This window comes from Engystomops pustulosus, chromosome 1 (assembly GCF_040894005.1).
Source record: "Engystomops pustulosus chromosome 1, aEngPut4.maternal, whole genome shotgun sequence".
Lineage (NCBI taxonomy): Eukaryota > Metazoa > Chordata > Amphibia > Anura > Leptodactylidae > Engystomops > Engystomops pustulosus.
Window position 1 is genome coordinate 121,638,321 of NC_092411.1, and position 27,611 is coordinate 121,665,931.

Sequence of the window (27,611 nt, forward strand, 5' to 3'; positions counted from 1 at the left end):
TGTTTTTGACAGCATATCCTCTATCCTTGTGTATGGCAGCGAGGTCTGGGTCCCACACAGATACCTAGACTGGTCAAGGTGGGACTTAAGTCCAACAAAAATATTCTACCTGGAGTTCTGCAAATATGTTGTACAGGGCCAATGGAGCACCTCAAACAGCGGCTGGAGAACTGAGTAGATTCCCTTTACATATTGTTAATGGCTCATCTACAGAACAGAAGTCTGCATTCCTTCCACCACAAAGCCTGGCAGCAGCAGGAGGGCCCTGGCAACCATGGAACCAAAACCCAGCCAGATACAAACATGGACCAATCACAGCTGACCAAAGCCAAAATCATGGGGTTGATAAACAAGGCCCAAGAGGAACATGTCAATGACTGGAGGACCTGCCTTACCTCAGAGACCGCCAGATCCTGAGCCACTACAGACTGAGCACCCACAACCTGGCCATGGAATCCAGGTGGCTCAGACAAGGAGGCCACCGAGGATGAGGTCCACTTCCTGCTACACTGCTAAAAATACTCATGGGTAAGGGGCACTCACTGAAGGAGACTCTTAGATCTCTGGCCGGGCTTCTGCTTCATGGAGGAGGGAGAGAAGATCTCCGTCCTGCTGGGGAAGAGGAGATCACAATGGCCATAGTCGCACAATATGTCATTGCCTGCCATAGGCTGAGACGTGTAATATACCATGGACTATAATAACCCCCCAAACCAATGTTCCCCTTCATCCTGTTCCCCATGACCCTGTACCCCACCTTATTTCCCACAATCCCATATTTTATAATGCTTTGGCAATGCCAAATTGTATTTAGACCTGCCAATAATGCTTCACTGAACTAAACTGATAAAGATTATTGCAGGTGTAAACCTCTTACATACCATGGTCAAACATGAAATCCCACATATATTAAAGCACTACTCAAAGTATTCAAAACAACTTTTAGGAAATGTGTTTATGCTTGTTTTTCAGGGCTTAAAAGGAAGTGAAATGTTAGAAAATGTAATTTTTTAGGAATTATTATTAATTTAGCCCAAAAATGTAAACATTTACAAAGGATTAAAATACAAAATTAAATTGCAACACAATTGTGGAAACTACACCTGTCTATCAAGGGTTCATCCTTTTTTTTAAAGTCACCTCAAATTTTTTCTATTCTGCCAAGGGTAAAGGGGGAAACTACACTCCAAAATGTGTTATATAATTTCTTTTGAATTTGAAAATACCCCACATATTGATATTAACGGCCGCAATGGCAGAAAATTAGAGGGAAAGCACAGTTTGGCTTTTGGAGGACAGAATTGGCTGCAATACTTTTCAGATGTTTTGAGACTATTAGAAATCCCCTGAGGCACACAAACAGTGGAAACAGTGGAAAAAGCAGCACCCCTCATGAAAATTAGGTACCCATGGAGGCTTCCCTGGCTTTTGCTTACAGTACTGCACATTGTAGCACATCAGAAAGTGGGGGACTTGAAAAGTGGGATGCAGGTATGATAGTTATCCATGTAAATGCATTCTGGGATTGGGGACTAATCCTTTACATCACAAACTTAGTGTACCCCACAATACTGACACATAGTTTATACATTTTTATTTATAGATTTCGCTCTTCCGAAACAGATATTGACAGAATTTTAGCCTGCCTTTCAAATTTGCAAGTGATTTGTTTCTTTTAAGGGTTGTATGCCTTGGCATTAAAGTTATCAAGGAATGAGCCAATTTTGTCATCTTGAGTTTGGCATTGACTATTATACTTGTAATGCCAGAATTTCCTCAAAGTGTGGCCATGTTATAACTTTGCGGTAAATTGGAGTGTTGTATAACACATAAGCACTCCAACACTGTTTACAATGCCCATTTTTAACACAAGATCTAAAGGGGTATTCCGGGAATATGAACGTCTGACACATAAACCCATGATGATATAAATAAATGAATACAACAATACTCAATGTCATTAGTCACAAAATGGAGCTTAAATAATATGATTTTATGATTTACAAAATTTATGGCCTCTCTAAAGTAGGTGGAGTTATCACCAAGATGGCCGCCACTGGAAACTACAAATTCCTTTAGTTCTCAGTAACTCCTCCTACCACTTATGCTCTGCTAACAGTGATGATCTAACAGGTTTTCTTGCTCTGCTACCATAGTAATGACGTGTAACTGCCATCACCACAACACTGGCCATACTGGATACACAGCAAGCAACCGACAACAGCCAAACGTAGTGGTGATCACATGACCCTGCCCAGGCAGGTACAGAACATGTGATGTGGACATGTGACCAGCAGCCATCTTCTGTCCTGCAACGGACCGCGCGGACGAAATTAAAGGACTGATTTAAATGCCAGTAGCATTTTAATTCTTCATTACAGTCTATGTCACCAGCATTTTCTGCTAAGGGGAGCAAAATTTTAAAAAACAACTAATTACATATTAGCTTATATTTTGAGTGCCCACTTGTATATGAATTATACTGATTCCTGGAATACCCCTTTAAATGAGTTATCCACATTCATCAAATATTTGATATGGTTTATATAAGGAAAAGTTATACAAGTTTCCAATATACTTTCTGTATCAATTCCTCACAGGTTTCTAGATCTCTGTCCTACTATAGGACGCTTTTTGTTTACTTCCAGTGGATAGAAATCTGTCCATGTGATGTGATGGACACGCATGTGCACAAACGGTTGTTATCGCAGAGAGTAATAGGAGCTGTGCGATAATAACAGCTTGTGCACATGCACCCACATGACATCACATGAACAGAAAACGGTGAGGAATTGAAACAGACAGTATATTGAAAAATTTTATAGCTTTTCCTTGCACAAATCATATCAAATATTTGTTGAAAGTGGACAACCCCTTTAATCATCTCTACTGCATCTATGGGGGTCTACCTAGCATATGATGAAGTGGGGTTTTGTGCAAAGAATATAGTGGTGTTCTAGAGAGCACCAATCACATTTCACTCTGCCCGGCTGTGGCAATTCCCATATCATAAAACCTGTTGACCAGACAGTTGAAGGGATTGTGAATTTGTAGGGGGTGTCATGAGAATGTGGGGTTCATGTGGGGAGATGGTTTAATTATCGCCCTTGTAGGTAGTTGGTTGAGGTAATATGTAAACCTTATATTTAGAAAATGTGACAGGTTTGTAATAAGGTGACAAGTGGTCATAGTTCCATGTATTTTGGTACAGTTCCTGTATATGGCATGATTAAATCTGCTAAATGGCTGCAGCCATCACATGCCAGCAGTAGACTGGATTGTACTGCTATGACTGGAGACTGGATTACTTTTTGTTACGCCACTGTGATCTGGGCTTTCTTTAGGCTGCTACTATAGACATTATAGCTTTGAAGGGAAACAGACACATAATCCGTAGTCTGTTGATTACAGTCATGTTGCCCTCTGGTTTTTATGTGTGTTTGTCAGATGTTTTTATCACATACAGAAATACAAGTGCAATCATATTATGAGTAACAAAAGCTTTTATTGACAGTTAGAATGAGTTAACGCAGCAAGTCAATATTTGCAGTGTTGACCCTTCTTCTTCAGGACCTCTGACATCTGGCATGCTCTCAATCAACTTCTGGACCAAATCTGATAGAAGTCCATTCTTGCACAATCAATGCTTATATTTTATCACAATTTGTTGTTTTTTGTTTGTCCACCCGTCTCTTGATGATTGACCACAAGTTCTCAATGGGATTAAGATCTGGGGAGTTTCTAGGCAATGGACCCAAAATCTCTATGTTTTGTTCCCTGAGCCATTTAGTTATCACCTTTGCTTTATGGCAAGGTCCTCCATCATGCTGGAAAAAGGCATTGTTGATCACCAAACTGCTCTTGGACGGTTGGGAGAAGTCTTGGAGGACATTCTGGTACCATTCTTTATTCATGGATGTGTTTTTAGGCAAGACTGAGAGAGCCAATTCCCTTGAATTCCCTGAGAAGCAACCCCACACATGAATGGTTGCAGAATGCTTTACAGTTGGCATGAGACAAGACTGGTGGTATTGCTCACCTTGTCTTCTCCGAACAAGCTGTTTTTCCAGATGTTCCAAACAATGGGAAAGGGGATTCATCAGAGAAAATGACTTTACCCCAGTCCTCGGCAGTCTACTCCCTGTATCAATCTGTCCCTGATGTTTTTTTCTGGAGAGAAGTGGCTTCTTTGATGCCCTCCTTGACACCAGGCCTGCTGCTATTCCTGAGCAAGCTCTGCACTGCTTGTAGCCAGATCCCGAAACATTTTTAAGAGACAGTCCTGGCGCTTGCTGGTCCTTCTTGGGTACCCTGGCACCTTTTTGGCAACAATGGAACCTCGCTCCTTGAATTCCTTGATGATGCGATAGATTGTTGACTGAGGTGCAATCTTTCTAGCTGCGATACTCTTCCCTGTTAGGCCAGTTTTGTGCAGGGCAATGATGACTGCATGTGTTTCTATATAGATAACCATGGTTAATAGAAGAGAAACAATGATGCCAAGCACCAGCCTCCTTTTAACTCCTTAAGGACGCAGGGTTTTTCCGCTCATTTCTCGCTCTCCAACTCCAAAAATCCATAACTTTTTCATTTTTACGTGTACAGTGCTGTGTGAGGGCTTATTTTGTGTGTAACAAATTTTACTTTCCCGTAATGTTATTTATTTTAACATGCCGTGTACTGCGAAGCTGAAAAAAAATTCCAAATGTGGAAAAAATTGAAAAAAAATCACGTTCTTGTGGGCTCAGTTTTTTCGATTTTGACTCACTCAAAATAACACCTCAGCTTTATTATTTGGTTCGGTGCGATCGCGGTGATACCAAATTTATATAGGTTTTATTGTGTTTTAATACATTTTCAAAAATTAAACGAATGTGTACAAAAAAGAAAAAAAAATTTGCCATCTTCTGACGCTAATAACTTTTTCAAACTTTGGTGCACGGAGATGTGTGAGGTGTCATTTTTTGCGAAATGAGCCGACGTTTTCATTGCTACCATTCTGAGGTCTGTGCGACATTTTGATCATTTTTTATTTCATTTTTTATGTGATGTAAAAAGGTGTAAAAGTCGCATTTCGGACATTTGGGCGCCATTTCCCGCCTCGGAGGTCACCGCCGGCCGTAACTGTTTATATAATTGTAAACAAAAAACGGCAGCACTCCCAAGGGATGAAGAAAAAAAGTGAGGTTTTATTCCATCTCTCGCAACGTTTCAGCTGTGGGTCAGCCTTTGTCAAGCAATACAACAAGTGTTCAATCAGTGTTTAAATAGTGGTTACACAGTGACGTTTCACATTCATCAATTAAGTGAAAATACAGTTTTACAAGTCATCAACTTATCTATATCAAACAGTAATATATGTGTTATCAGTATCGGAGTGTTGTCAACGTATACATAGTGACATATTGCATAAGTATAAAACGAGGATATATAAAAAGAGTAATACAGTGTAAATTGATGCCAAAAATCACCTGTGTGATCCTGTGCCCGCGTTGCGCAGGACGCATTCAGCGTCTCCTACCGGTTACTGCGCATAGCCGGAAGGAGGAGAGGAGACAATGCACTGCTACTGCGCATGTCTACCAAGCGAATAATGATGTTACTAATTCTCTGTATCGTGGAGAATAGGAGCAGTGTAATGTGGCGCGTATGCGCCTAGCACCCTATTCTGGTGCATACTAACACATTAGGACGCAGCTGCGCCCAATATATTGTATAGCTCAATATCGACATCTGAGCGAATCAAAAAAAGATATATATATGTACTATTGTATAGGAACTCGTCTCACATTATGGACAATGAGAAATATAACGGGGTTAAAAAACCTCCAAAGAGTATGTCCACAAATAATGAGGGTCATGGTGTATCTTCCATCACCCAATTCGGGCGATCAGGGTACCCATGAAGGGGGCAAACTTCAGTGCGGACAGGGTGAACATATAATATGTCACACTGTCACTCACCAGACGATGTCCCCACCTCTAGTGGACCTAGACTAATGTCCTAGAGACGTGTATAGCTTCCTCATTGGCTATATCGCTATAGCAAAAGAAAGACCATTGTCGGTACATCGCTAATCGAAACAAATCCACTGTCTCCACTCCTCAAAAAAATTAAAATAATGGAATAAATATCATTGACTTCAAAAGAAAAGAAAAAGGAAAAAGCGGGAAAGTACACACAGAAAAATTGATGATTTTGGCGATCTTCTTTCAGTGCATGTGGTGATTATACGTGAAGATAGTGGTCTGAAAAAAACAGATAAAACAAAAATTAGTATCATGGTATCAAGAACACCAATAACCTTATGGGGAGAGGATAACAGGTAAGTCATAGCAGCTGTTAGGAGGAAACTACAGAACTCCGATTTTTCAGAACAAGTCATTTTGCTTATCATGGATTTATTAGAAATGGTTTTGACGTGTAACTATTTTATGTTTCAGGACATTTTTTATGTTCAACTGAGGGGGACGGCCATGGGGGCCAATGTTGCCCCCACATACGCGAACATTTTCATGAGTGACTGTGAGGAGAGGTGCGTCTATGTATCCCACCATTTCTCAAAAGTGGTGAGATGGTGGCGATACATAGATGACATCTTCCTCATCTGGGGTGGCACCCCAGAGGAGTTATTGTCTTTTCAGTCCTTCTTGAATGATATCGACAAAGACGTTCAATTCACCACGGTATGGTCCAAAAATGAGGTACAGTTTCTGGATGTGAATGTGAGTGTTGATGAAGGCAGGATATGTACTAATTTGTACACTAAACCTACAGATAGGAACAACCTACTAGAATATAGTAGTTGCCACCCTAGGAAAATGATTAAATCGTTACCTTATAGTCAATTCATCAAGATTCGACGCATCGTCTCTGATGATTCCTGCCTCGATAACAATTTTGAGCAGCTCACTAAAAAGTTCAAAAATAGGAGATACCCCCCCTCTATCATTACAGAACAGAGAGATAAGGCCCATACACTTGATAGAAATATGTTATTACAATCCCGTACGAAAACCAGAATGGACAAACGGATCCCGTTTGTCTCTACGTACACAGAGTCAAGCAACAACATAAGTAAAATCATTTTAAGAAACTGGCATCTCCTATCAGATGCCTTCCCGAATATTGAAGAATTTTCTAAACCACCTCTTTTATCCTACCGCCGTGCCCCCAATCTGAGAGACAGATTGGTTAAAGCGGATGTTGGATCAGGGAAGACACTTAGGCAAAGTTTTTTAGCCCCTCAGAGAAAAGGCAGTTTTCCGTGCCTAAAATGTGCAAATTGCACGATGATGCTGAAAGGCGACAGCTTTATACATCCTATTACTAAGCAAAAGTATCAGATCAAACATTACCTAACTTGCGACTCTGATTTTGTAATTTATTTACTTCAATCTCCTTGCAATCTTTGGTATATAGGAGAGACTACCTTAGACTTCAAAATTCGTATGAGCCAACATCGGTATACCATCAGGAGTGGTAGGAAGGACCTTCCGGTCCCTAAACACTTCAAGGAGTGTAACCACAGGGAAGGCCAATTGAGGTTCAGGCTGATCGACAGGATCCCCCCTCTAAGAAGAGGTGGGGACAGAACTAAATTATTGAAAAAGAGAGAATTGGAGTGGATTTATAAACTAAATACACTTAAACCAAAATGGCTTGAACGTGGATTTCAAGACCAGTGGGATCTTTTGACGTCTTGCTTGCCCTGTATGTCCTAGGACTTACCTGTTATCCTCTCCCCATAAGGTTATTGGTGTTCTTGATACCATGATACTAATTTTTGTTTTATCTGTTTTTTTCAGACCACTATCTTCACGTATAATCACCACATGCACTGAAAGAAGATCGCCAAAATCATCAATTTTTCTGTGTGTACTTTCCCGCTTTTTCCTTTTTCTTTTCTTTTGAAGTCAATGATATTTATTCCATTATTTTAATTTTTTTGAGGAGTGGAGACAGTGGATTTGTTTCGATTAGCGATGTACCGACAATGGTCTTTCTTTTGCTATAGCGATATAGCCAATGAGGAAGCTATACACGTCTCTAGGACATTAGTCTAGGTCCACTAGAGGTGGGGACATCGTCTGGTGAGTGACAGTGTGACATATTATATGTTCACCCTGTCCGCACTGAAGTTTGCCCCCTTCATGGGTACCCTGATCGCCCGAATTGGGTGATGGAAGATACACCATGACCCTCATTATTTGTGGACATACTCTTTGGAGGTTTTTTAACCCCGTTATATTTCTCATTGTCCATAATGTGAGACGAGTTCCTATACAATAGTACATATATATATCTTTTTTTGATTCGCTCAGATGTCGATATTGAGCTATACAATATATTGGGCGCAGCTGCGTCCTAATGTGTTAGTATGCACCAGAATAGGGTGCTAGGCGCATACGCGCCACATTACACTGCTCCTATTCTCCACGATACAGAGAATTAGTAACATCATTATTCGCTTGGTAGACATGCGCAGTAGCAGTGCATTGTCTCCTCTCCTCCTTCCGGCTATGCGCAGTAACCGGTAGGAGACGCTGAATGCGTCCTGCGCAACGCGGGCACAGGATCACACAGGTGATTTTTGGCATCAATTTACACTGTATTACTCTTTTTATATATCCTCGTTTTATACTTATGCAATATGTCACTATGTATACGTTGACAACACTCCGATACTGATAACACATATATTACTGTTTGATATAGATAAGTTGATGACTTGTAAAACTGTATTTTCACTTAATTGATGAATGTGAAACGTCACTGTGTAACCACTATTTAAACACTGATTGAACACTTGTTGTATTGCTTGACAAAGGCTGACCCACAGCTGAAACGTTGCGAGAGATGGAATAAAACCTCACTTTTTTTCTTCATCCCTTGGGAGTGCTGCCGTTTTTTGTTTACTTATATTCACACTCTTTGGGTAAGAGAACCTGGATAGCACCCGCATTTCTTTTTTTCTCTAAGGCTGTGCTGCTCTACTATTTTTTATCTGTTTATATAATTGGATAGATCGGGCATTTTGGGACGCGGCGATACCTAATATGTTTGTGATTTTTACTGTTTATTATGTTTTATATCAGTTCTAGGGAAAGGGGGGTGATTTGAATTTTTAATATTTTATAATTTTTTTTATTTTTTAAACTTTTTTTTAATTTTTTTTTTTCACTATATCTTAGACCATCTAGGGTACATTAACCCTAGATGGTCAGATAGCTCCTGCCATATACTGCAATACTTCTGTATTGCAATATATGGCATTTTTGCAGCACATTCATTACAATGAGCCACTGGCTCATTGTAACGAATCTCCAGAAGCCATGTAGCCTTGTGTCAAACGAAGACCCGAGGCTACCATGGCAACCGATCGCCGCCCCCCGATGACGTTCGGGGGCGCAACGAACGTAATAAAGATGGCGGCGCCCGCACCGTCTTTTAAAAGCCGCCGGCGACTTTACTGGCGGCAATGAAAAGGTTAATAGCCGCGATCGGTGCAAGCAAGGTTATTAGCGGTGGGGGTTTTCTGCAATATGCAAAAACCCCCACCCTTGTATGAAGAGGACTCAGCCCGTGAGCCCTCTTCATACACTCCTTATAAGAATCACACCACCTGATTAAGTAAGAATCACACCACTGGACACTTTAACCTCTTAACGCTCTGCGCCGTAGCTCTACGGCGCAGAGCGTTAAGAGGTTAAAGTGTCCAGTGGTGTGATTCTTACTTAATCATGACAGATTGAACTCCAGCCCTGTCCTCATCAACACACACACCTGTGTTAATGGAGCAATCACTGAAACTATGTTAACTGCTCCTTTTAAGGCAGGCCTGCAATGAAGTTGAAATGTGTTTTGGGGGAAAAAGTTCATTTTCTAGGCAAATATTGACTTTGCAATTAATTGCTGTTAAGCTGATCACTCTTTCTAACACTCTGGAGTATATGCAAATTGCCATTATAAAACCTGATGCAGTAGACTGTAAAAACTAACATTTGTATAATTCTAAAAACTTCTGGCTATCACTGTACACACAGCTCATGCCACAAAAGGAAAGGGCCCAAGCAGCAACATCTTTGCTTGACCCTTGAGACTTGAGACAAACTCTGCTTCACAGGCAGCCTCAGAATTTCGCTGATTGAAACATGGGAGTCCCTTTGTTACCCTCTTGATAGGCAAAGCAAAAAGGTGTACTGGCAAAATGCTGCCAACATTTTAATGAAGGGACAAATGTGGCAGATCTCTTGCTAGGGCATTACGGGTCCAACATTCTCACACATTCATCCTCAAAATTTCAACATCATCTGGCAGTACTCAACAACTTAATTCAAATATAGCTGCTACTTTTCAAGATTATTATCAGGCACTTTAGGTACATAATCGGAACCTACCTTTCAGACTCAGGCTTTCCTATGTTAACTGAAGAGGAGGCAAAGACACAGGAGACACATGTAGGTAAAGCCCCTAGCCCTGACGGCTTTTCCTTACTGTTCTACAAATAAATTTGCTGGACTTCTTTAACCCAACTGGACGAAAGCTTTCGATGCAGTAGCCTCTTGTTCTACACTCTCAGGGATACTCTTCGGGCCACCATTATGGTTATGACTGGAAAAGATGCGACCCAATGCTCTAACTACCATTTCTATGTTAATCCAAGATCTCAAGTTATTCTTGAAAATTGTAGAGATTAAGCTGGCGCCCCTTCTTTTTACTGACTTTCATTCGGACCAGGCAGGTTTAATTCTATGTAGGGAATCTTGAGACTTTACCACTAAAGCAAATCTATAAAGCCCAGCTAGAACATCTGCAACTCAAGTTGCTTTCCACTGATGTACTGTAGAGAAGGCATTCGATAGGGTTAGTTTGCCTTACATAGCCAACAAGTCCTTCATAAATTCAGACTTTGTAATCAAATGTTTAGGTGTATTATGTCATTATATTTCCACCAATCTGCGTCTGGAAAAGTGAAAAGCACCATTTCTGAAGTTTTTGACATCCAGAATGGTACAAGACAGAGCTGCCCAATCTCCTCCCTGCTCTTTGTTATCTTATTAGAGCCTTTTCTTCGCCACATTCTCAACACTGATATTTCAGGGATTTATGTTAGAGCTTCTACGTAAGATAGCAGCATATGCTGACAACCACTTTTTTTCTGACCAATCCACAAATGTCTCTTTATCATTTGCTACATGAAATCCACTCTTTTTCCCTAACTATCTAACTTCTGCATCAATTGGTCTAAATCTGAGGATCTAAATATCTCTCTTCATAATCGTTTTTTTCAAGCCATTCCAATCAGGTTACCAATGGCTTATTTATGAACACTGAATGCTCTCCAACCCCAATTTGTGTTGGCAGTGTCACGGTTGCCCCTGCGACCCACGTCTCGGGTCACAGGCGTACTCGTGTACCAATGTGTGGCCCGCTGCCGCACTGGGTTTCAGCGGTGTCTCCCGTGTCTCATCGCGCGCGCACGCCAGCTCTGTAAAATTTAAAGGGCCAGCACTGTTAATTGCCGCTGGTCAGCAGCATTCCTTGATAAATTCCCAGCCCTTTCCTATGTCCCTTGATGGATCTTTGTGCTCTACGCTTGATAGAAAGCTTTGTTCCATGCCCTTTCTGATTATCCCGATTTCCTGTTGTGACCTTGATTCTTTTCCTGACCCCGATCCCGTGTTGCCTGTGCTGTCTCTCTCAACATCCTGCCTGTCCCCGACCACGAGCATGCCTTACGATTCTGTACTTCGCCGCCACCGCGGACAAAGAAGCACCTTTCTAACGCTCTGGTGGTACCACGATGCAAGAAGTCCAACCCGCTTTGCGATGGGCTCTGGTGAAAACCGGGTGCCACTTAGACTTCGGTCCCAGGTGTTGGCTTACATCATCATCCGCGGTGATCCAGAGGACCGATTCCTGACAGGCAGGTGCATTACTTTGTTTAGACACAAGCTACCACATGGCCGCTTACCTTTCCGGAGCTCTATTTTGGTGCTGCAACTCCACTCTAAAGGCTTGAGTCCTTCAGTCAAATACCTTTGCAGATTGCACTTTGGTTGAATACTGAAAAGATGCTCCTCCTAAAGAGGTATCCCACAGTTGGCCTGACGGTTAATTTCTGTCAGCTGGACATGGCATAGTACAACGCTACTTGCCTGTGAAAATACCTCTCTCCTCAAACCTTATCTTTAGACAGTAGAAGGGAACTGGTAAGTTTAGAGCTGAGCATTTCATAAAGGACTAAGTGCTTAATTACTCATGGACCTTGTGAATACTCTTCCCCTTGGAGAGTGGAGAAACCAACAATTACAACATTACTTGACATCTGTAGTATGGCAGTATATGGTAGGATCAATCAGACTACCTAGGGTTAAAGTACCCTAGGGGGTCTGAAAAATAATAAGTTAAAATAAAAAAAAGTTTATAAAATAAAAAACCCTAAAAATTCAAACCACCCCTAGAACTGATATAAATATAAATAAACAGTAAAAATGATAAACACATTAGGTATCACCGTGTCCAAATGCCCAATCAAATGGTTTTTCACTGCCCCGTAATGGAAAATAGAGCCTGAAGTTTTGAAGTTTTGCATAGGTGGTTTTCATTTTTGTAAATGTATGAAAACATTATAAAATCTATAAAAATTTGGTATCGCCGTGATCAAGCCAACCCAAAGAATAAAGTAGACATGTCATTTGGGGTACACAGTGAAAGACGTAAAATCTAAGCCCTCAAGAAAACTCTGCCATATAGTTGTATGAGAGGTCCAACGCCTGCTGCAGAAAAAAATTCCCCAAAACATGACATTTTCCTTCACCTTTCACTAACTTTGTAGTTTTGTGCACATTATTTAGCCTTTTAATTATTTCTGCTAATGAGGGTTTGGTCACTGCATAGAGGGCTTTCAGTCCAAATGCTCTTAAACATCAGGACACTACATGATGAGATGGATCCTTAATGTGTTCATTGCTGAAATGGTGAGCAATTCCAGCTGTAGTACTGAAACGATTACCTATGGTGATTCTCTGCTGCATTATCCTTACCTCTCCTACATTTGTCTTCTAACGGCAACAGGCATCAGAGGACTTGAATTAGTTTGTAATGTTGTAAAGATCCAATATTCTAGAAATCACAGACTTGGAACAACCAATTTCCCTTGCTATGGTTGAGAGGGTCACCCATTTGGCCTTCGTCTGGATAACCTGCAGCCATAGGGTTGCAGTCACTTTGGAATGGCACGCCATTTTTGCAAAAGTCTGCGAAAACTTGAAAGTTAGGTGCCAGTTAAATAGGGTTTGTCAGATGTATCAGCAATAGGGTTGCACCGAAACCATAATTTTGAGTGCAATATGATACCCTGAAAAGTATTGCGATAACTGTTACGATACTTTCAAGAAAATGCGGTGCGGTCACATGGAGAATTTACTTTGCATTTAAAAATTAAAAGGGGCCATCTGGGGTGAACATTTCATTAAAGGGGCCATCTGGGGTGGACAGTTCATTAAAGGGGGCCATCTGGGGTGAACATTTCATTAAAGGGGGCCATCTAGGGTGGACATTTCATTAAAGGGGGCATGTGCGGTGGACATTTCAGTAAAGAGGGCATCTGCTGTGGACATTTCAGTGAAGGGGTGCTCTGCAGTGAACATTTCTGTAAGGGGGGCTCTGCTGTGGACTTTTTGAGGTTTGGCTGCTTCTGGATATTTAGTAATGGCTGCATTTCCTATCCTAGGGCTTATACTCACGTATTTAAATATGGGGGGGGGGGGGGCTCAGCTGCAGGATGCACAGAGGCCAGGCCAGGGGTAGCATTAAAACATCTCCTACACTGTCTGGGAGATCTGGTCAGGGAGCTTGTAGGGTTTCATGCAGTTAGAGAATGTATCATAGTACTGTATATAAGGCTGGAAAAAGACGCAAGTCCATCAAGTCCAACCTTTAAGAATTAAATAAATGTTTTATCCCCATAACCCGAGATATTTTTTCTCTCCAGAAAGTCATCCAGGCCTCTCTTGAACATGTACATAGAGTCCGCCATAACAACCTCCTGCGGCAGAGCGTTCCATAGTCTCACTGCTCGTACAGTAAAGAACCTTTGTCTATGTTGATGGTAAAATCGCCTCTCCTCTAGGCGTAGAGGATGAGGTCACAGGCCTAGGTATAAAAAGATCTTTTGAGAGATCCTTGTACTGTCTGTTCAGGTATTTGTACATTGTAATGAGGTCTCCCCTCAGTCGTCTTTTTTCTAAACTGAATAATCCCAAATTTTGTAATCTGTCATTGTATTCTAATCCCCCATTCCCCTAATAATCCTGGTTGCTCTCCTCTGCACCCGTTCCAGCTCTACTATATCCTTTTTATACACTGGTGCCCAAAACTGTACACAATATTCCATGTGTGGTCTGACCAGGGATTTGTATAAGGGCAAAACTATGTCTTTATCATGAGAATCTATTCCTCTCTTGATACATCCCATACTTTTATTTGCTTTAGCAGCAGCCGCCTGGCTCTGGTCACTAAAATTAAGTTTACCATCCACCAATACCCCCAAGTCTTTTTCCGCTCCAGTTTTACCAAGTAATTGACCGTTTAGAACATAATTATACTTTTTGTTTCCATGGCCCAAGTGTATAACTTTACATTTATCTACATTAAACCTCATCAACCATTTCTCTGCCCACTCCTCAAGCTTCCACAAATCCCTCTGTAATGCTTAACTATTGACCTCAGTATTTATTACTTTACACAGCTTAGTATCATCTGCAAATATTGAAACTTGACTATGTAAACCCACTACAAGGTCATTAATAAAAATATTAAAAAGAAGTGGCCCCAATATTGACCCCTGTGGCACTCCACTGGTAACGTCAACCCAATCTGAGAATGTGCCATTAATGACGACCCTCTGTTTTCTATTACTAAGCCAATTACTTACCCAAATACACAGATTTTCTCCTATTCCCAGCAGTCTCATTTTATATACCAACCTTTTATGTGGCACGGTGTCAAATGCCTTTGAAAAGTCCAGATGTACAACATCCACAGCTTCCCCCAGATCCAGTCTTGAACTTACCTCCTCGTAGAAACCAATCAGATTAGTCTGAGAGAACCGATCTCTCATAAACCCATGCTGACGCTGGGTTATAAGGTTGTGCACAGTGAGATACTCCAGGATAGCATCTCTAACAAACCCCTCAAATATTTTCCCCACCACAGCAGTTAGACTCACGGGTTTGTAGTTTCCAGGATCGTTATTTGATCCTTTTTTGTATATTGGTACCACATTTGCTATGCGCCAGTCCTGTGGAACATAACCAGTCCTCAGTGAATCTTCAAATATTAAAAATAACGGTCTGTCTATCACGGTACATAGTTCATGCAGAACCCGGGGGTGTATGCCATCTGGCCCCGGTGATTTATCTATCTTAGTGGTTGCGAGGAGGCGCCGTACCTCTTCTTGGGTGAAACTGTTGACATTCCAAAAATAATTTACATTATTCCTCATTGTGTCTTCTACCAGGGGATTTTCCTGGGTAAAGACAGTTGAGAAGGCGACATTCAGTAGATTGACCCTTTCCTCATCTCCTTCCACCATGACCCCCATGTTATTTCTAAGGGGACCCACACTCTCTGTTTTTAGTTTCTTATCATTTATATACTTGAAAAATAATTTGGGATTATTTTTGCTCTCCCCGGCTTTCCTAAATATATGGGTTTTAAGAGCATGATTGTAGTTCATCATTTAATTATGTTTATGAACAGTAGAAGATTAAGGATATGGAGTATATATAGTGGTACTTAAGTCCTAACATCCAGGCACATGTTGGTTTGGACACTGGGGGCCCTAGTTGTGTGAACAGCCCAGGGCCCATGGGACACTTAATCCGCCACTGAGTGTATATATAGATATAGATCTGATGACAGTTTCCTTCTACCTTACTCATCCCTACACGGTTTTTGGCTATTCTATGAAACTAAATTTTTTTTATTAAATTTGGCTAATTTAGATGTACAAATGAACTTGGAGTGGAACAGCCTCACCAAGTGCTAAGGCTACTTCACATCCCAGTAGCATTTGGAGTGTTGCTTTATTACATGCTCCTGAAGAGGGGAGAGCACAGAGCGCGGATGTTCAAAAAGGTGGCCATAGTAGACTTTCAAGTTAATTTGCATACAACTAAGATGGCAATTTTAATAAAAGGTTTAGTGTAGGGTTGAGACAGGCAGGAGGAAACTACTATAAGATCTGCCTGTATATGTAGATTTACAGTATTAGATTTTCTTTAAAGGGAATTCTTTAAAGGCCATTTAATGGGAACCTGTCACCAGGGACCTCATTTTCACTAAAGACAGATTGTAAAAGCCCATGACACGTGCAGTGCAAATCTTCCTCTCTGCCTTTTCTAAGAATTTGCATTACAATATAATTGTGTGTTATAACTCACTCTTGCATCCTGACAAAATCCTGTGGTAGTCATAGGAGCTGGACTTTGGTTTGGATGCATTTAAAAAAACAACATGTGACTTGTCTGAGCTGCAGGCTTCCTCCATCTTTGTGTTCCAGTACAGATTGTCCCTCCCCCACTGATGTCATCTCACCAGACTGTGACCGGGTGCTGGAGCTGTACAGGAGCACAAAAGTGGGGGCCAAACGCTGAGGAGTGATTAACACAGACAAGTCACATGTTGTTTTTTTAAATGCATCCAAACCAAAGTCCAGCCCCTGTGACTACCCCAGGAATTTTTCAGGATGCAAGGTAAGTTATAAAACACAATTATATTGTAATGCAATTGAAACAGTGTAAGAGACTCTTTATCATAATTTTAAACCTTGCTTTTAGAAGAAAGCAGGTCATGGTAAAAAAAAAATTGAGAATATTACCAGTCATGGGGCCTGTATCTATGAGTAAGTGTCCCTGGTTTATCATGCTTTAATATGATGGTAGATTTCCTTTAAGGGCAGCTTCACACTTGAAACGTTTGGTCCGTGAACGACAGACCAATCATGGTCCTTTACTGAGCATACCTACCCCTCAGGACAGGACTGCCAGCAGCATACTGAGTTTCTATCGCTTCCTAGCTAAAGTTTTGGAATATGGAAAAGAGGAAACTCTGCACATCATATACCTAACTCAACAGGCGTGCAATCCTGTCATCAGTAGCCCTAATCTGACTCTTCCATGACCCCATAGAGAATAGTGTGCACATTGCCAAATAGTTTTTTGTAATAAAACTGGCACTGAAAGAGCCAGTCTGGGACAGTCTATATAGATATAAAATATTTTAATATACATATAAAATATTTTTTGTTAACCCATTTTATTTTGTTGCAGCTAAGAGCAGTTATTTACTATCTCGGGCAACGCCGTGAGCTACAGCTACTTATAGATAAAATTCTGACACCGCAGAGGACATATTAGTTTAGTTCAAGGCCAGGTTGGTCTTAGGCTACATTCACACAAAGTACGGCAGGCATACATCAGCGCTGGGGAGAGGAGGAGGGGGAAAGCGCCTCCTCCATAGAGTAACATAGGACCCGGCACCAGATTCCTTAGAAAGATAGGACATGTCCTATCTTTTTACGGGCTACGGAATGGTACAGTGCCGAACGTGTGCGCCACCGTACCGCTCCGTGAGGCCATTGCGGTGTATGGGGGACGTATATACGCCTTAAGTAGCCTTAAGTTGCTAGACCCTAACACCAAGACCTCATTCATCTACTCCAATCATAGGCCTTAGGCCCTTTCACATTTGCGTTTTTAACGCACGTTTTCTGCGCATGCTTTTGACGCGCAGAACTTGCATTGCACTCTGACCCATTGTAATCAATGGGTCTTTTCAGACTTGGATTTTTTTTCACGCACACACGCACGTTTTTTTTTTAACGTTTTTAACGTTTAAATTTTGACATGCTCTACTTTTGCAAGTCACGCGCGTGAAAAACGCACCATACAAGTCTATGGAGATGCATCAAAAACGCATTGCACTCTGAGATACTTGCAAGTGCAATGCATTTTTCACGCATCAATTGCCATAGAAAAGATAGAGCTCAGTCCTGAGTCCATTTCACACGCATTATCTGCGCATGAAAAACGCATTGAAATTGCATTGAAAACGCGCGTGAAAAACAGAGACACTGAACAAACTCTGACTGAAAACCGATTGCACTCTGATGCAAAATGTGCGTTTTTCACTGACCAAACCCTGATCGCACCCTGATCAGACTTTTATTCTATGGCCGTATTGGGTGAATAAGAAACTGAACCAACTCCAGCATATAAACTGCTACCTAATGAACGCGTAGTCGTTGCGAAAGACGCAAAGCTATCGTTCACCACAAGGTCCCTCCAACTGCGGTCCAAAAGTCTTCCAGCAGAGGGCACACTAGCTCACTGAGCACCTCTCTCCGCCCATCATCCCGCACTGCCTCCCAGCTGACGTCCGCTTGGAACTTTCCCCTCAAACTCACATAAACCACGCTTCAAGGATTTAGGAAAGTAGTCACCCAATCATAGCCCGCGTCCATTCCGCCTGCCACTTATGAGAGACGCCCAGTCATTGGCTGCTTATTCTCTGTGTGCTTATTGGCCGTGTGTGGCTCGGTGGGCGGAGTTCCGCAGGGAAGTGTATTGCAGGGTTACTGTACGGGTGTCGCTTCCGGTACATACGAAGTGGCCGCTTTACCGGGGATGCGTGTACCGGCGCTGTTCCGGCGGAAGAGTCGGGAGTGATGTTCGCCCCTGTGCGCCGGACTGTACACTGACAGGCGTCATGTATTTCCTTAGCGGCTGGCCAAAGAGGCTGCTGTGCCCCTTGAAGAGTGTGGAGAAGCCCTTTCACATCCAACCGGACCCGCAGCGCCTATTCCTGGCAGTGTTGTCCCGCACTCAGCTCAGTATATGGTACAGCAGGGTGAGTGTCCTGTCACGGAGTGACCCTTGTGCTACACGTTCCCAGTGTTTACATATCTGGGAGACAACCCTTCTGGGATGGTCCCTGTTTTCAGGCTTCATCAATATCATGAGTATTTACAGCTCAGGTTTCTGAAGGAAGATCTCTTTAGTTATTAGGACTTCCTCTTGCCACTGATCAGATGGTCTCCAGTTTTACAAGGTGTATATGTAATTACTGTTCCCTGGTCTATGGTTAATGCTGAGATGTTTTATTAGTGCATATATTTATCAATATGTCTATGGGGCCTGTCATATACATATACTAGTCACCCTATACTTTAACAGGTTATCATTCATAGAGGTTACACATAAATGGACTCCCTCTGCTTCACAGTGAATTTCAGATTATTATCTCCGGCTAAATGTGGAGGGGGTTACTGCGGATTTAGACCCCTTTTCCATTCTGTAAACCCAGTTTACTCCAGTGTCCTTCTTTCCGCCATTTGTGGGTGTCTATTAGATATAATGCCTCTAAAATGGTTATGTGTTGCAATGTTTTTATTTGCTTCTGGTTTCTATAAATGTGAATCTTATTCCTTGTCCTGGTCATCCTGTTTTCATGAGATCTGCTACAGTAGATAAGTGTTTTAGATGTGCACAGGGTTTAAACACGGAGCAGGAGAACTAGTATGGTGCATGATGAGTATGTTGTCGAGGAAATGCCTTGGATTTACATGGATTTCACCTCTACAGTCGTTTTGGGGTTGTATGTGCTGTGAATTAGAAGCAACATATATATCTAATTCTCAGTTTGGTGTTGAGATCTGTTGTGGAAAATTCTTTCTAAGAATTGAACCCTGTGGTAGTGTAAGGCTAAATGCACATGACAAATAGCACAGGACTGCACCAATTGCAGTACTTTTTAATGGATCAGTGCCCACAGCTTTTTTTTACAGTTCATTCATGTATCTAGTTTTTTATATCCTCTGAAAAACAGATGGTAGATGCAAATCGGCTTTAAAAAATTTATAAAAAACCTTGCTTGTGCAGATAGCCAATATACCCTCCACCTAGGGCAGATTCTAGCATATTTGCTCCCTGAGAAGAAAACTAAAATGCTGCTCCATTCCTGTTCCATTATCCACACCGGTTTGGTATATGCTGAAGAATTTACAACTGTTAACGTCAACACAGACGCTGTGACTGACTACAAATTCTGAGTCACTAGTAGCATATAGTACCTTATAGATGACAAACTTTTCCATCAGGAGGAGGACTTTATTACAGGTTCTCCCATCCACAACGTATCACAGCTGAATTTACGGCCAAAAGTCTTCAGCTATGTACAGCACTTCTCCACCCGGTGTCCCTAAAAATACCACAGTCACTTAACCCCTTATCACCGACACTAGTTTTCAGCTCAATGACCAGACTCGATTTTTCAAATCTGACATGTCTCACGATAATTGGTTATAACTTCGGAACGCTTTAACATATCCGGGTGATTTTGAGAATGTTTTCTCGTGACACATTGTACTTCATGTTAGTTATAAAATTTAAGTGATAAGTTTTGCGTTTCGTTCTGAAAAAAAGTGAAAATTTGGCAAAAGTTTGTAAAAATTCTTCATTTTCCAAGTTTGAAATGTTCTGGTTTCCAGACAGGAAGTAAAACTACCCAAAAAGTTTGATAATTAACATTTACAGAATATCTGCTTTATGTTGGGATGATATTTTATGCTTCCGGTCATTTTTCTAGGATGTTATGAGGTGCAGAACTTTAGGTGCGATTTTTCTTATTTTCATGAAAATTGCCAAAACTCACATTTTGAGGGACAACTCAGCTTTCAAGTGACTTTGAGAGGCCTAAATAATAGTAAAACCCCATAAATTACCCCACTATAGAAAGTTCACCCCTCAACATATGTAAAACAACTTCTATTAAGTCCATTAACCCTTTAAGTGTTTCACATGGGTTAAAAAATATGGACCTGCGATTTAGAAACTATGGAATTTTTTTGGAAATACATTCATTTAGGCCAAAACTGACATTTTCAGAATAAATTAAATGATGAAGCGCACTGCAACGCTTGATGCCCAATTCCTCCCGAGTGTACTGATACCACATATGTGGTGGTAAACTGCTGTACGGGCGCACGGCCGAGCATAGAATGAATGGAGGCGCCGTCCACAGCAGATTTGTATTGTCACATTGTACGACCTATAAATTTTTATTTTTTTTGGTAATGCGATCATATGAGGGCTTATTTTTTATGGGATGAGATACAATGTATAAATAATTTATTTTGGGAGTCTAAAGCTTATTCATGAGATTTTATTAACTATTTCAAGGGGGACACAAACAAAATCATCAATTTTTATTTTGGATTGTGAGCATTCCCCCCCCCCCCCCCCCGCACACCGTAACGTAAAAATAATATTTTATCTTTATTCTCTGGTTCACTACGATTGCGGTGATACCTCATTTATATAGTTTTTCTTATTTTGCTCAATTTTCCTGAGCAAAACCAATATTGGAGAAAATCGCATTGTTTTTACTATTGACAACTTTTCAGGGCCATAACTTCTGAATTTTTCTGTTGTCAGATCTGGTTGAGGGCTTATTTTTTGCGGAAACAGTTGTTCTTTTCAGTCGTATCATATTAGGTACCGTAACTTTTTTTGATCACTTTTTAGAACATTTTTTGTGATGGTGTTTGATGAAAAATTGTATATTATGGGAAGTTTTTCGAGTTTTTTTTTACGTAGTTCACCGAGCGGGTTCAATATTGATTTAGATTTATTGTACAGATTAATACGGACGCGGTGATACCTCATTTATATAGTTTTTCTTATTTTGCTCAATTTTCCTGAGCAAAACCAATATTGGAGAAAATCGCATTGTTTTTACTATTGACAACTTTTCAGGGCCATAACTTCTGAATTTTTCTGTTGTCAGATCTGGTTGAGGGCTTATTTTTTGCGGAAACAGTTGTTCTTTTCAGTCGTATCATATTAGGTACCGTAACTTTTTTTGATCACTTTTTAGAACATTTTTTGTGATGGTGTTTGATGAAAAATTGTATATTATGGGAAGTTTTTCGAGTTTTTTTTTACGTAGTTCACCGAGCGGGTTCAATATTGATTTAGATTTATTGTACAGATTAATACGGACGCGGTGATACCTCATTTATATAGTTTTTCTTATTTTGCTCAATTTTCCTGAGCAAAACCAATATTGGAGAAAATCGCATTGTTTTTACTATTGACAACTTTCCAGGGCCATAACTTCTGTATTTTTCTGTTGTCAGATCTGGTTGAGGGCTTATTTTTTGCGAAAACAGTTGTTCTTTTCAGTCGTATCATATTAGGTACCGTAACTTTTTTTGATCACTTTTTAGAACATTTTTTGTGATGGTGTTTGATGAAAAATTGTATATTATGGGAAGTTTTTCGAGTTTTTTTTTACGTAGTTCACCGAGCGGGTTCAATATTGATTTAGATTTATTGTACAGATTAATACGGACGCGGTGATACCAAATATGTACGTGTTTTGTGTTTTATATACTTTATTTGCATTTTATGTGTTACTGGGGAGATTATGGGACTTTTATTTTATTTATTTATTTAATTATATTATAAAAAGATTTAATTTTTTTTTTTTTACTTTTTTACATTTTCTACTTCTTGGCTTGAATAAGCGATCATCCGATCGCTTATTCAAGCCTTTACAGTGCAATACACTTGTATTGCAGTGTATAGTGAAAGTAACTGAGCATGCTGCGCATGCTCAGTTACTTACAGCCGGGTCCTGCCAGGAAGGCAGGACCCGGTGAGAAGAGGAGCCGACAGCCCCGGGTCACTCGTCGGAACCCGGGGCAGCGGCAGGAGGGATCGGATCCCCCGGTAAGCACCGGGGGGGTCCGATCCACGGGGGACACACTTGCACGCCGCGGTCATGCTTGACCGCGGCGTGCAAGGGGTTAAACACCCGGGATCGGAGTTTTTCCGATCCCGGGTGTTAGTGCCGGGTCTGGGCTGTGATATCACAGCCCGACACCGGCACCAGCGAGACCCGGTGTCCCAAAAACTTCTTCTGATGCGCCGCCGTAGAAAGGCGTCGCATCAGAAGAAGTACCCTTAATGACCGCCGTAAAAACCCGATAGGGCGGTCATTAAGGGGTTAAAGTCAACTGGATAACAACACTGTACTCCTAAACGATATATATACACCTCACAACACAACTGACTTTACTCTCCCTCACATATAAAACATCCCTTCATTATATCTAAATATTCTACTGAAATTATAGCATGCATAGCACCCCCTTTAATATATTTAAATGCCTCAATATACACCCCTCCATTAAATTATATACAGCTCCCATATACAGACCCTCTCCTTCTTAAATAAAATCTGTCCCCATCTATACAGCCCTCCTAGCCTAGTCATATTATGTACCCTTTAAACACCCCTCCTTTCAATTAAATCCAGCCCCATATACAGGACTCGCTAGTAATAATTATAAACAGTCTCCCATATAACCCACCCCCTCCAGTTTAATTAATAACCTGCCCCCATATAGTACCCTCCAGTTTAATTAATAACCTGCCCCCATATTTAGATCCCCCTCCTCAGTTTTACTATATACAGCCTGCTATATAGTCACCCCTAGTTTAATATTAACCATATATACCTATAGATTCCCCCAACAAGTTTAATTATATACACAGCCTTCAACTAAAAAGAGAGTATCCAGGCCCTCACGTGAGTATATATAGATCACACAAACCCCCCTTCTTCAGTTTAATCCATACTACCAATAAAAATAATAAAACTTTCCTGCAGGCAGTGTGCTCCCATGCCGCGTGGCTTCCTTCTTCTCCCGCCTCTTTTCAGCAGAGGCCCCCTGCAGAGACACAAGCATTGTGACGTCATCACATGCTGCCTGTGTCCCTGCATAGTATGAGCGACCCAGACAGCCGGCATATTGATTGATTTACCAGGTGGGCGCTAAAGGGCACCCAAATCGCCCACCATAGAATTGGAAATTGTTCCACTCCCCAAAGGGCTCTGCATTCTGCCGCCTGAGGCGAGATACTCATCTTGCCTTGTCGCAGATGTGGCCCTACCTCCACCCCAGTGCTCTGCACTCAAGACTTGGTTTTTCATAGATGGAGCTGTGTCTTTGTTTTACCACTTTTTATTTTTTTACTGTTAACTACAGCTGAAGATTTACAGATGGCCTGCAGACAAAGGAAAGGCACTATAGTTTCAAAAAGAAGGAAGATGTATGTCCTCCTATCCTGATAAAAATCTAGGCTAACCTACCCTCTCATAGACGGGTGCATCTAGATGGCCAGGTAGCATATGCATAGCAACAGTAGAGTAGACACACTTGCAAGGTGACCCCCATGGACCATTATTAGGTGCAGTGCAAGTCCATTTTCATGTCATGTGACAAAAGTCACTGTGGTTTCTAAGTCAAAAATGCGTGTGTGGTAAGCAAATTCAAAAGAAAAAGTTTCTGAGGCACAGCAGAGTCACAAAGCAACAGTTCCAATGGCTCCACAAGTAGAAGGCATCAAGGGGCAAAATAGCGACGATAATGATCAATATGTATAGATCCTCGGTGGTGGAAGATGCAAATGCACAAAGTGAAGAAACAAGTAGTGGCACTAAAATACATGTGCTGTTTGGTTGGGTGTTCAAGACGAGGACTGGTGAAACAGATCTGCTATTGTTCTAGTGGATGTTGTTTCAAATTATAATGATGTTTAAAGAACAGTAACATGTGCTCACAATCCCAAATATCTCTTCATACCTGGAGACGGTCCAGGTACAAAATGGACTTTGTAGCTGTATGAAAATCGAGGATTTTGTGCACTCCCAATGTGCAGCTCTGCTAAACCGTGCAGATGGGTAGTCCAAGTTCATGAAATTTATGTCGGCTAATAGGGACTGATATAAAGTGGCAAACTAGCTTGTACTTCCAACCTGGTGGTTCCTGTTACCACTTGTCTCTATTTGACAGCAAGTCTAAATAAGACTGCAGGTCCCCCATGTATCTTAAATTACAGATGGTGAGCTATGTAGTTTACTTTTTTCTTTCAATACATTTCTTTTTCAATGGATTTTAACGTCTTGGCTGGTAATTTGATACTCTTCCTGATTTTAGGTTATTTTAGTTGTGGATGTGAAATTGAAAGTTGCAAAGGTTCACATTAATGTAGCTTGATGTTCTGCAACGTTTTACAATTCTTTGTGTATGTATCTTTTTGGTCTTTCAAATATTTGTTTGTTGCCAGCAATGCAAACACCCCTTTTTTTTTTTTTTTTTTTTTTTTTTTTTTTATATAAAGGAAAACTACCAATACATTTAAAGAGGACCTTTCACCACCTAACTTATATGGAGATTAGTACACCAGTCTGTAGGGGCTGCTACACAGATTTAGGGGCACTTTACATTTTCCTTGTGACTCCCACAGTTGGAGACATATCTGACCATTGCAATCTGTGTTTGGTCAGAGAGGAGCCTGACTACTTCTTGTATACCTGCAGATTTAGCCTTTCTAAGGGTGCATTTAGATGTACACCTGCCCGCTCGGTTACGGCCGCGTGGGCATACGTCCGGCACGATGTTGAGGTGACCCCTCCCCTCTCCGTTGAAATAAATTACGTACGGGCCGTACTACGGGGAAAGATAGGACATGCATTGCTGTTTGTGGCCATTGCCGTCTATGGGGGACGTATGTACAGCCTTGCAAAACTGACAAGTTATGAACTGTTCTGGTGGTCTGTGTAAATACATTAATATTTCAAGATTGTTTGTTTGTGTTGGTAAACTTTTTAAATGTTTTTTTACATTAATAAAAATCTTATTTTAAGAGATTGGCCATGAATAACTATTTATCAGTTTCCCTATAGTGATTGCACGCTGTAGCTACAGCTATGGTTCACTTTCAGTGGGAGCCATGGATGCAGTGACTTTGCCCTACAGGTATACAGAGCCGACTAATTCTGGCTAACAATCCACCCCCACTGCTCCACTATTGATGGCCTATGCCAAGGTTGGTTCACATATGGCGTTTTGGTTGGGTCAAAACGCATGCATTTTCAAATGTTACTATGCATTTGGCTGCTTTGTAAGCGGTTTTCTTTATTGCTGTAAGTGAAAGCAGCTGTGTGAACATTTTGACTGAAAATGCATAGTAACATTTGAAAATGCACCCGTTTCAGTGCAACCAAAACTCCACATGTGACTGTACCCTGAGGATAAGCATTAAGTAGCTATCCCTGACCCACCAAAAACCTCCACTGGGCACTGCTTGTGAGATCAGTTATTTCAATAATGTTTGCCTGTTTTGTAATCAAATTTTTGTCATGTGTTTTTCAGCCCAGTGTATTAATAGCCAGCTACAAGGAGTCCGCAAAGGCTGTGGCCCAGTTTGGAACATACAAGCAGTCGGAATGGAGGCCAGACAGCAGTGTCATTGTCGTTACAGTAAGTATTCTTATATGTGGATTTTCCCTGTCGTATGCTAATGAATGGCATTAAAAATGGACATTTATGGCATGTTCCGACTTAAGGTCTCTGTCCTCCAGAATAGATTCTTCTGTCCTCTGTTCCCTCTGATAATAATGAACGAGGAGTGAGAAGAGGTGTCTGCATACGTGCAAGGCCTGCTTTATTTGTGTCTGTGGAATTTGGGCCATGATTGTTTTCTTTTTGCCACTCTCATGACTCCCAGGGATTTGCGCATATTTGGCTACCATTCTGGTTGCAAGTGACTGTCTCATCTGGCAGGATGAGGTAACAAGACCCTTATAATGGGGATGAAATCAGTCCCATGACCTTCTCTTCTTTTTTTTTTTTTTTTTTTTTTTTTCTTCTTCCCTCTCTCTATGGGAAAGCAACAATTTTAAAAATTAATGTTAATAGTGTTAAGACAGATAGGGCATTGCATTAAAAAAACATACATGGTGGCGAATTTATGGCACAGGGGCCAGGGTTTGTACTTGGAGCCCTCTCTGTGGGCACCAAAACCATCAACCCAGCATAACCCTGCAGTCCCAGGCAACTCAAGATATGCTGCCTTATTTTAAAGTAACACATCATGGCTCTTTGGGACTGCAGGAAGAGTGAGAAGGTGTGGAAAAGGCTGGATTACTTTGAAGGTCTTCCTGCTGGCCCCATGATTCTTCCTGTACAGGGGGATTTGCCCTCCTTCTTTCAACAGTGCTGTTATCCATGGGACACTGATAAAGTTTTAATGTATATTTGGCACTTGGGTCGCTAAAAGGTTCGCCATCACCGGACTAGATTGTGCAGTGTTCTGTTTCATGGGCCTACCACAATGTCCAGGTCAGGACTTTATTCATCATCATGATATATGATGCACGGAGGACCTGCTTTCTGGTGGCATAGTAGGGCTGTGCTATAATCATGATTACAGTGTTGGCACTGCTGGTCTTGCAGGGAAGAAGGGATCTTGCATGGTATTTAACTATGGTGCATAAAATCCAATCCTCTGCACTTTGTGTGGTCCATGTAACAGGACACTGCGTGGTCCATGAATCATGGAACAACCACGGTAGTGTGAAAGAGTACCAAGTAGATGTTACCGGATTGAAAATCTATAGCCCCCAATTGGGTTGTGCAAGGACTTGGCTTGGCTTGGCTTGGCTACATTAAATTATGATTACTTTTTTG

The 27,611-nt window shown here is 41.2% G+C and overlaps 1 protein-coding gene across 4 annotated transcripts in view; it reads left to right on the plus strand.

Annotated features, from left to right (window-relative positions):
- The first annotated feature begins 2,754 nt into the window (after window positions 1-2,754).
- Window positions 2,755-27,611, plus strand: part of RIC1 (RIC1 homolog, RAB6A GEF complex partner 1) — a 74,517-nt gene continuing 49,660 nt past the window's right edge. For 2 of the 4 annotated variants that reach the window (XM_072152107.1, XM_072152091.1), the window contains exons 1-2: window positions 18,574-18,919; window positions 26,295-26,402. Coding sequence is in view for 3 of the 4 variants with exons in the window: in XM_072152091.1 (XP_072008192.1) it covers window positions 18,779-18,919; window positions 26,295-26,402 (249 nt within the window). In the remaining variant the exon portion in view is untranslated. Of the gene's footprint in view, window positions 2,785-18,573; window positions 18,920-26,294; window positions 26,403-27,611 lie in introns of those variants that run through there. The other 2 variants (XM_072152099.1, XM_072152083.1) reach the window with 2 other exon arrangements.